The 9,554-nt window shown below is 39.6% G+C and overlaps 1 protein-coding gene across 1 annotated transcript; it reads right to left on the bottom strand.

Annotated features, from left to right (window-relative positions):
• Window positions 1-6,165: 6,165 nt before the first annotated feature.
• Window positions 6,166-9,343, bottom strand: LOC119340914. The gene is made up of 6 exons (XM_037612812.1): window positions 9,271-9,343; window positions 8,697-8,864; window positions 8,339-8,605; window positions 8,159-8,241; window positions 6,564-7,335; window positions 6,166-6,461 (listed from the first exon to the last, which is right to left on the bottom strand). Exons 1-6 carry the CDS (start codon window positions 9,341-9,343, stop codon window positions 6,166-6,168), a joined length of 1,659 nt encoding a protein of 552 aa, XP_037468709.1.
• Between the last annotated feature and the right edge of the window lie 211 nt (window positions 9,344-9,554).

Here is a 9,554-nt window from a genome sequence, read left to right as displayed (position 1 = left end):
ATACAGTCTACGCGACGGAGCAATTTTTTGTCTTGGGCCAACTACGTGAGGGCTACTATATGACGCTAGTTGTGTAAAATAGCGCATGGGATGCACATCAGTTCGTGTATGGACCAGCACACTGATAGGCGCCAAGACGATGTGTTAGTAAGGCACGAAAAAAATCTAAAAAATGATGAGTTGAGGGATCAAAATCATGCCCTCAAAGACTCGACTATGTGCTGCTAGCCACTCAAAGAAACGAGTCCTACCAACCAATGGCCAGCTCAAGATCATACTCCAATGTTATTAGATTGGAAATATTTTTTTGAATTGTTTAAAAAATATAAATTGCTGAATATTCCTGAAAACATGAATAATTTTGAAAATCACAAACATTTTTTAAATTCTTTACATTTTCAGAAATACACAACAAATTTTGAAACGCTCAAAATTCACAATTTTATTTGAAAACATAAACCTTTTATAATAACATGAACATGTTTTGAATTTGTGATTTTAAAAAAAAATAAAGATATTTTAAACATTCAGAACAATTGTTGAAAATGTGTTTCTTGACATTATTCTGAATTTCTGAACATTTTACTAAAACAAGAATATTTTCCGTATTTGGAACTTTTTTAAATGCAATTTTTCGGAAAATCACAAACAACTTTGGAAACGAAAAAGAAAAAATGAAACATTTTTTAAAAATCTGAACCAATTTGGAATGAGAACAAAGATTTAATTTCCTAAACATTTTTCAAAACGGAATAAAATTTAAAATTATGAACATTTTTTAAAAAAGTAGATTTTTTATGATATTATGAACTTTTTGAAAATTCTGAATTTACGAAAATTTTGGAAAAATAAACTTGAAAGGAAAATAGACAAAAAGGGAGAAAAATGAACGTAAAAAAGTAGAAACATACTCCCTCCGTTCTGAATTACTTGTCTTAGATTTGTCTAGATACGGATGTATCTAGACTCATTTTAGTGCTAGATACATCCGTATCTAGACAAATCGAAGACAAGTAATTTGGAACGGAGGGAGTAACACAAAACAAAAAGAAAAGAAAATCGTTCAGCCCAGCTGGGCGCCCTGTGCAAACTTGGGACTATCTAATGCTCGCTGCGATAAATAGAGTTTTCCCACCTGAGTGACGTGAAAATAACTGGGCTGGATTTGCTAGGCCACATTGTAGGTGGCCCATGTAGCAAATCTGGCGTTTTCCCTTTTCTAATAGACGAACGGAAAAGAAAATAGTACCACCTCGAATAGTATACATTTAAAGTCAGTGAGAATTATATGTGCAAGCAAACCACTTTGTGCACACGAAAAAGAATATTTAGCTTCTCGGTTTCGCCGCATGTGAAGGAATCAATCCATTATTTTTCCATTCATTGATCGTGGGTAGTCAAGAGTTTTGTTACATCATCGTACGCCAGAGAAGGCCCATGAGTTATTCAATCTACTCTTCCTTTCAATCTTTTCAATCGAGGGGATTTTAAGTTATGAAGTTTCTGAATATTCTTGGAAACATGATTTTTTTTAAATCCCTAATATTTTTTCGAAAAGTATGTACACTTTCAAAAAAACACGAACAAAATATGAAAGGAAACATTTTTTAAAATTCACAAACATTTTCTGAAAACACCAACTTTTTTATAAAACATGAATACTATTTGAATTTGTGAATTGTTTTCCAAGACAGGAATATGTGTTGAAAATTCATAAGATTTTTAGACAATGTGTATATTTTATACACGAACATTAATTGTACTTTTGAAAAATTCACTAAAACATGAATATTTTTCAACTTCGGGACATTTTTTGAAATGCCATTTTATTTTTAGAAATCTTGAACAATTTTGAAAAACGATATTTTTTTTTAAAAAAAGGGCAACTTTTGCAAGTTCCGAATATTTCTCAGAATAGCAAAAATATTTTGGAATTTTGTATATTTTCGTAAAAAAAATTAATTCTGACCATTTTATGAGAATTTTTAATTTACGAATTAAATTCTAAAAAAAATTGGAAGGGAAAAAAGAGATTGGGAAAGGAGAATAAAAATAGGATTAAAACACGGAGAAAGAGTAATAGGCCAGCCCATTAGGGATTGTCCTGTGCGAAACTCCGACTATTTGTGGACCTGTGCGCAAAATAGAGTTTACCAAGCTGGGTTGGCAGAAAAATAAGACATCCGCAGCCCACGTACTAAAATTCTCTGTCAAGCAGACAAACGCATAAGAATTTAGTACACCTCGGGTAGAAAAAAATATTTTCGACGGTGAACGGCCGAACATTATTTGAATTTGTGATATTTTTAAAAATCGGGAACATGTGTTGAAAATATATAAGATTTTAAGAAAATGTGGATCTTTTATACACGAACATTATTTTTAGTTTTGAAAATTTCACTAAAACATGAATATTTTTCAGCTTCGGAGTATTTTTGAAATGCCACTTTCTTTTTAGAAATCTCGGAAAAAAATTAAAAACCATAATTTTTCTTAAACAAATGGGCTACTTTTTGTAAGTTCTGAGTATTTTCCAAAATAGCAACAAAAATATGGAATTATGAACATTTTCGAAATTTTGTATTTTTCGTTCCGAATTTTTTTATATTTTAATTTATGGGAAAAATATAAAAGAGAAATAAACTTGGAAGGGGAAAAAGTGAGAGGGAAAGTAGAATAAAATATATGAACACAGAAAAAAGAAGGAAAATGGGCCTGCCCATTATTGATTGTCCTGTGTGAAACTCCAATTATGTGTCCACTACTGCAGAAAATAGAATTTTCGAACTACGTGTGCAAAAAAATAAGTGGGCTGGCTTCGCTGGGCGGCAGTGCGTGGCCCACGTACGAAAATTCTTTTTCTAGCAGACAAACACATAACTATTTAGTATCACCTGGGTAGAAAAAAAGTATTTTCGGCGGTGAATGGATGAAAAAATTGACGAAACGCACCTTACTTTATTAATAGATATAGATATAGATATACATATACATATAGATATAGACATAGACATAGACGATGCTTGCACTTTTCTTCAAGGGAATACTAATGGCCCCCCTAACCCTCACGGCCATCCAGATGTATAACTCAGGTGATGAGATGATTAATAGACATGATATAAAATACATATGGACATGTGACTAATTAATAGGCCATGGATATGAAGAACCTGGAAACAAGAATGAAGCAAAATCTGAAGCAGAATATGGTCAGAGAACAGGAACAATTAAGAAAAATAAAAAATAACAGAAGGGGAGCTGCAATACCTGCGGGAGAAGTTGCTGGCAAGGACGCCGGCTCTGGTGCAATGTGGTAAAAAAATCTGAAACATGAGCACCACATCGGTCTTGCTAGTTGCCCCCATTCTAAAACTTAAAACCAAAGGGCTGGAAATAGGTCATGTACAAAGAAAATAAGGTGGAAGGCTATAGAGATTTCTGCTTGTCAGCAATCCTATAGCATATCCAAATAAATAAAATTAGTTGCAGTTCGTCAACCATGAAAATAAGCTCTCCAAAAGACAACTGGAATGAGAAATGTGTGGTCCTTGGCCTTGGGGGCGCAGGGGAGGGAGACGGACCGATGCAGTGAGGACGAGCAAGCCAAAGAACCCCCGGGAGGGCGCCGGCGACGAAGCACCTGGGAAAGGGGAGAAGACATCGACAATGGCGATCTGTGCCCGGCGGCAGATCCATCCATCTTCGGTCGCCTCCTCCACGTTGTGACTCATTGTTCCTTTCCCCATCGTTAACCTCCTTATCCTCACACCCTCCTCCACCCCCACCCCCATCGTGAACACCCAGTCACCCCTTCTGCCCCACCGCGACGACTTGCACCAGGCCCGAACCACTGTGTGTGGCGGCGCCATCTCCAGTACGTGGGCAGGGACGAGAGATGGGGAGGCGCCGTCGGAGAGGTGAGGGGTCGCCGTGGTGTGAGAGAGAAGCCAGGGTGGCAACTGTGGAGGGTTTCACCGGCCTGTTTCGGGACGCGGTTTTTTACCTTCGCGTTCCATCTGTAGCGTGAATCCAAGCCGATCATCATGCATGTGGTCTAATCGGCTAGGCCCACACATGTGCAGCCATGCATCAACTACTAGTACAGCCTATGGATTCCTTTTCTTGCTAGGTCCTACTCCTATGCATGCATGCGCTGCGCTCTTTTCCCACCCATGCTCTTATTTAGGTGATAGGTCAAAGTATTTAATTTTATATGGTATGCATAATTAATGTAGCTGATTACTGTAAGATTATTACATGTTAACGCATGACACCACTAATTATGTAGTAAAAGGGCTAAAAAATCATCATAAATATAAATTCCTAAAGAACTCTACAATGATGTATCTGACCTTTGCGATAAAAATAAAAGGACTTTTGAAAAAAAATACATAAGAACCAAAAGTTCTTTGAGTTTTGGCGATGAAGTTTCAAAAACGCGCAAGTAAAGTTCTCTAGCCTATTTTTCAAAAGTTGCGAGCTATGCCAGAATTTTTCAAAAGTTTTTCTATTTTTCATGGCAAAGTTCATATACCAATTTAACAAAGTTTGGTTCTCCTTGAAACTATTTAGAGAACGTTCAAATTTGAACTATCTCAGCACAATTTAAACAACATGATATTTAATTTCATGGTGTTTGAATTACTTCCAGCAGGAGACATAATCACAGAATTAATACGATGGCTAGAGGGAAGCAGGAGAGATAATCACGAAATTATTCATGTACACTGTGCATGGCTCGCATGCGAGAGATAAAGCGAGCGAATCTAGCATAGCTCCAGCTACTAGCTAGTCCTAGCGGGGGCCTTGTTAAATATACTGTGGGTCCGGATGTGTGGATCCGCATGCAAGCGTGGGCGGCCAAGATTTCAGCTATGCATGGAACGCGAATGTAAAAGACTTTTTCGCCTGTTTCGATTGGCTTTGCTGCTTGTCTATCTTCACGTACGCAAAGCAGACGAAACCCTGTCTTATTCGCTGGACCCACACCAAGTAAGGTCCACCAGTCATCTACTTGTGAAGCCAGCTTAAGCGTGCAAAACGAACGGGCGGTTGACCGAACGTCAACGCCAAAAGAAGTACTCCCTCCGTTCCGATTTACTCGTCGTGGTTTTAGTTCAATACTACGGAAATGAACGGGCAGTTGACCGAACTCCAACGCCAAAAGAAGTACGATGGTAAAAAGATCAAACGGCAGCCCATATGGGTTTATAAGAAGAATAGGATCTCAAAAGTTTACTACCAATGGGTGTTTGAAAACCAGAGGAAGAAATAGAAGCATTGTGTCATTGGATGAAAATTTTCCTCAGAAATAGAGTGCTAACAAATCCTTATGAAATGTTTTTATGAATTTGAATCCTGCAATGCAAATCAAACAAATTAGACAAGACGATTTCCTAATGATTCAAATCCTCCCCAAAAAATCCTACGGAACTCTGTTAAATCAAAGAAGCCTAGTGCAAAGAAATCCTTAAAAAAATACCTAAAATAATGGTAACATATAAATCAGAACCAAAAAAGGAAAAAAATCATAAGGATTCCAATGCATCTTATAAGATGTAAAAACTTCAGTAGCAGTGAGTGTTCTGAAAACTAGGAAAAATAGAAGAATTGTACCAGTGGAAAAAACCCAAAGTGTTTGCTCTTTCTTTTGGAGAGAGAGAGGGAGAGAGAGAGCTAGTGATGAACTTGGGAGCCTGGTGCAGTGGTGCTCCTTCATTCGAAGAACAAAACCCTAGACTAGATAGAACAGACACACATACGGAATTATCAGGTCATAATGCATCACAGAGGAAGATAATATGTAAAAGTCTGGAAACTGATATGTCATAACACAACCTATTAACGAAAGGGTTTAACCAATGTCACACAGCACTGGATATATGTCCGAGCATCAGCAGCTCTCCCATATATCTCCCGGGGATTTCTCCACAGGAACCCTTACTGCCTATACTGTTCACCAGTCTTATTATTATTATTATTATTATTATTATTATTATTATTATTATTATTATTATTATTATTATTATTATTATTATTATTAAGAATTTAAGATAAAGCAGCTCTTCAGTTGCCCCTCTTCCGGCAGGCCTAGAACGACATGCCGTACTCATCGCCAGCAAATTGGGGGCTCCAGACCCAGAACGCATTTTCGGCGACACCGGACTAGTTCGCAGGATCGTACACCGAGGCATCTCCAGCGGCGGGTTCTTCGGCCATGGGTGCGTTGTTGACGACATTCGCCGGATTTGCCGGCTGAAGTGCCTGGTTCCAGGCTTCGTCTTCCTGGAGCAGTTCCTCTGGTGAAATGCCATCTACCTGGAGCAGATCCACTAGTTCAAGGCCTTGCTGCTCCTGCTGTCCTTCCATCTGGTTCATCCAGAATTTCTCCACCTCTTCCCAATCCAAGTCACTGAAAGGCTCAGACTGCGCATTCTCTGCAGCGGGGTGGTAGTTACTCCCTCCGTTCCGAATTACTTGTCTCGGAAATGGATGTATCTAGAACTAAAATACATCTAGATACATCCATTTCCGAGACAAGTAATTCCGAACGGAGGGAGTACCTGCTAGATCCACCAGATAACCAGCGCCCATGTTTGCAGCAGGCACCTCGTTCACTTCATACGGAGTAACTGCGGCGTGCGCCTCGTCCATGGTGTCTTTCTGCAGAGTAACTGCGGCGTACACCTCGTTCATGGTGTCTTTCTGCAGAGTAGCTGCGGCATGCACCTCGTCCATTATGTCTTCCTGCGGAGTAACTGCGGCGTGCACGTCGTCCATGGTGTCTTTATTCATGTCATCTCTCTCCAGGTTGATGACAATCTTGCCTGCTGATTCAGTACGACTGATCTCTCTCTCCAGGTTGACGGAAATGTTGCGTCCATATCCATCAAGTGCCTTGCTCCTTATAGGTAGCACCTCACATTTGTATGACAGGCTCTCATTATAGTACTGTAGGCTCTCCTCGTAACGGTCCCAGATGGACTTGGTACCATGTATCAGAACTGGAGGTGGGCATGCATTAGTCTGAGAAACTCGTGCTCCGGCCAAACTCTCCCCTACTTGTCCCCACGGCTTTCCGGGGTAATTGTACCACATAGTAGAGCTTGCTGAACTTCCCTCCACATGTGGCCATACCATCCCGGGGTACTTGTCCCAGATAGCAGAGGCAACCCCATGTGTGAAATGCGTCTGGGTTGTTGCCGGATGATTATTGGGTTTAGCACTGGCTACCTTGTATGCTGATGCAATCATCTCAGATAATTCTTTCATGCTGGCATAATGTTGATAAACCTCTTCATTGTGAGATAACTTCTGCGCCCGCAGCCGGTGTTTCTACATCAAAATACAGAACAGAACATTCAAGACAGGGATCACACATCACAATATAGAAAGTGAGAATAATGCAGAAATTTTAGTGCTTAGCATAACAACGCTGAAATAGATGAACTTGAAACTTGTCGAGTATGCACGTTTTTTTTCTCAAACACGCACCCGGACGTGTTTCATTTTGTATTACAAGGAGAGTGCCAAGAAAGCACAAACAGTACAAACAAACACTAGCAACAAGGCCAAAAAGAAGCCAAAACCCTACTGCTAGCATCAGCTAAGGGTAGACCAAAGTCATGTTAATAAGCCCCCAATTTAACCGATAAAGGAGAAAATACCAATAAAGTAGTACGTTGTTCACAAAATTCGCAGAAATGTGATGACAATTATTAATCCGTCGATTTGGTAAACTGGGTTATAATAATGATTTGGATAGTCTGATTATTTACGAATTAGGACAACTTGCTAACATGCAAAAAAAAAATCAATTGTGATTGGTTCTGTAACAAAATCTACTCCTGAAGCTGCATTGTTTGGAAATTTGAAATTTGATCTAGAGTACCATACAAAACTTAATCTCCATGGCATGCAGAGACAGAGAGTACTGACTACTGAGTACTAACGCAGGTAAGAGACATCCATGTACATGTGTTTCTTCTGGAAAATAAAGACATCCGCGTACATGTGTTTCTTCTGGAAATGCATAGGTTGTCAGCTTCTACTACTTATCTTCGTCTATTAAACAAACAAAATTTAACAAAAACGTACATACTGCCTATTGATGTACTGGCAATACCGCAGTTGCAGATAAACTAAATCGATCACCCACCTGGAGATGGCTTGCGATGTGCTGTATGGTCAAATTCAAATCCTTGGCATTCATGTACTGGTGAATTTTTCTTGCCGTAGCAACTGTTGGCCAAAACAAAAGCACAAACTCAAAGGTCATGCTTTTTCAGCAGTTAAACATAGCAAATGACTAATTTATGCCAAGTGCAGATAGCCTTACACGCCCCAAGCACTTCAACAGCCCGCAAAAACTTTTCATGGAGCTCACTGCTCCATATGAACCGACCCAGATTATCTGAATAGACATTCACGTTCAACGCATCTTGTTCTTCATCCTCAGTTTCAGACCTGTGATTTTTAATAGACCTGTGTTGCAGTGCTCTCATCCTCAGAAAATTTACGGTTTTAGTATCCAACAGCTTAACCACATTGGAGCATGTTCCAAGGGTCATGCGTGCAGAGACTGCCTCATCATAGGCACACATAGCTGCAGCCAAGAAACAACACTCCTAGATTAATGAGTTCGGGATGGAAGAAAATTTTCTTAAAACAATACAGCTCTGAATACAAATGCTTACAGATGAGAGGCACTTCCAGTTCATTCAGGACGTGGTGAAACAGCTGCAAGGTGCCCACCTCTGTATTGCCAGGATGAACTTCCGCTACTATCAAATCAAGCTCCTCATCTTTAGCAACCCCCCTTTTAAGGGAATCTAGGGCCTCTTCCCCTGTTTGGAAGGGAAGAACTACAAAACAGTAGAAGTTAGACTTAAAACTTTGAGAGCAAACACCATGTTATCATGTCCAAATATAGTTATATTAATATCCCAACCTGCACACACCATTGCAACTAGTGAGTATCTTCTAAACTAATATAGCTACTTGGTATGTGTTTTTTCCCATTTGACCACATAATCCAACACTTTCTGCAATCTAATAGCACTTGGAAGGGCGGCCCAGTAACTAGCAGCTAGCTATATCCCATTACGAACTACATATGCTGCCTCTGTTTAAACTGTGAAGTTCACGCAATATATTACACACACATATGCTGTATAAACTAATGGTCCTTTGGAAGGGTGACAGTGACACCGTGACACTATATCCTATATGGAACTGCATCTGTCTCCTTTCTGTTTAAAAATGTCACACATCTACAGAAATGCTCCACATATATGATGGTTGTACGATCTATACATGATACCGAGGACAGGTTCACTGCCATGTGGGGCCATAGCTCGCCAAGCTTCACGTCATGAGAAGCGTTATATATCCACACACGCAAGCCATCCAACCGTTAATTAGTGGTCCAGATCATGATGGATAGAACATATAAATATTCCCACCGGACGACCGTACACCCTAACTTCACGCCAAGCGGCCGTACACCCAAACTTCCCGCCAAACAGCCGTACACCCAAACTTCCCACCAAACA

Source organism: Triticum dicoccoides, chromosome 7B (assembly GCF_002162155.2).
Source record: "Triticum dicoccoides isolate Atlit2015 ecotype Zavitan chromosome 7B, WEW_v2.0, whole genome shotgun sequence".
Lineage (NCBI taxonomy): Eukaryota > Viridiplantae > Streptophyta > Magnoliopsida > Poales > Poaceae > Triticum > Triticum dicoccoides.
This window is presented reverse-complemented; position numbering and strand designations above follow the sequence as displayed.

Excerpts from the sequence above, each read along its gene's own strand:
- LOC119340914 (XM_037612812.1), bottom strand. The coding sequence starts at position 9,343 with ATGGCAGTGAACCTGTCCTCGGTATCATGTATAGATCGTACAACCATC. Across the intron at positions 7,336-8,158 it reads ACATCGCAAGCCATCTCCAG|AAACACCGGCTGCGGGCGCA; the intron begins GTGGGTGATCGA and ends ATTTTGATGTAG. Across the intron at positions 6,462-6,563 it reads TTATCTGGTGGATCTAGCAG|GGAGTAACTACCACCCCGCT; the intron begins GTACTCCCTCCG and ends TTCGGAACGGAG.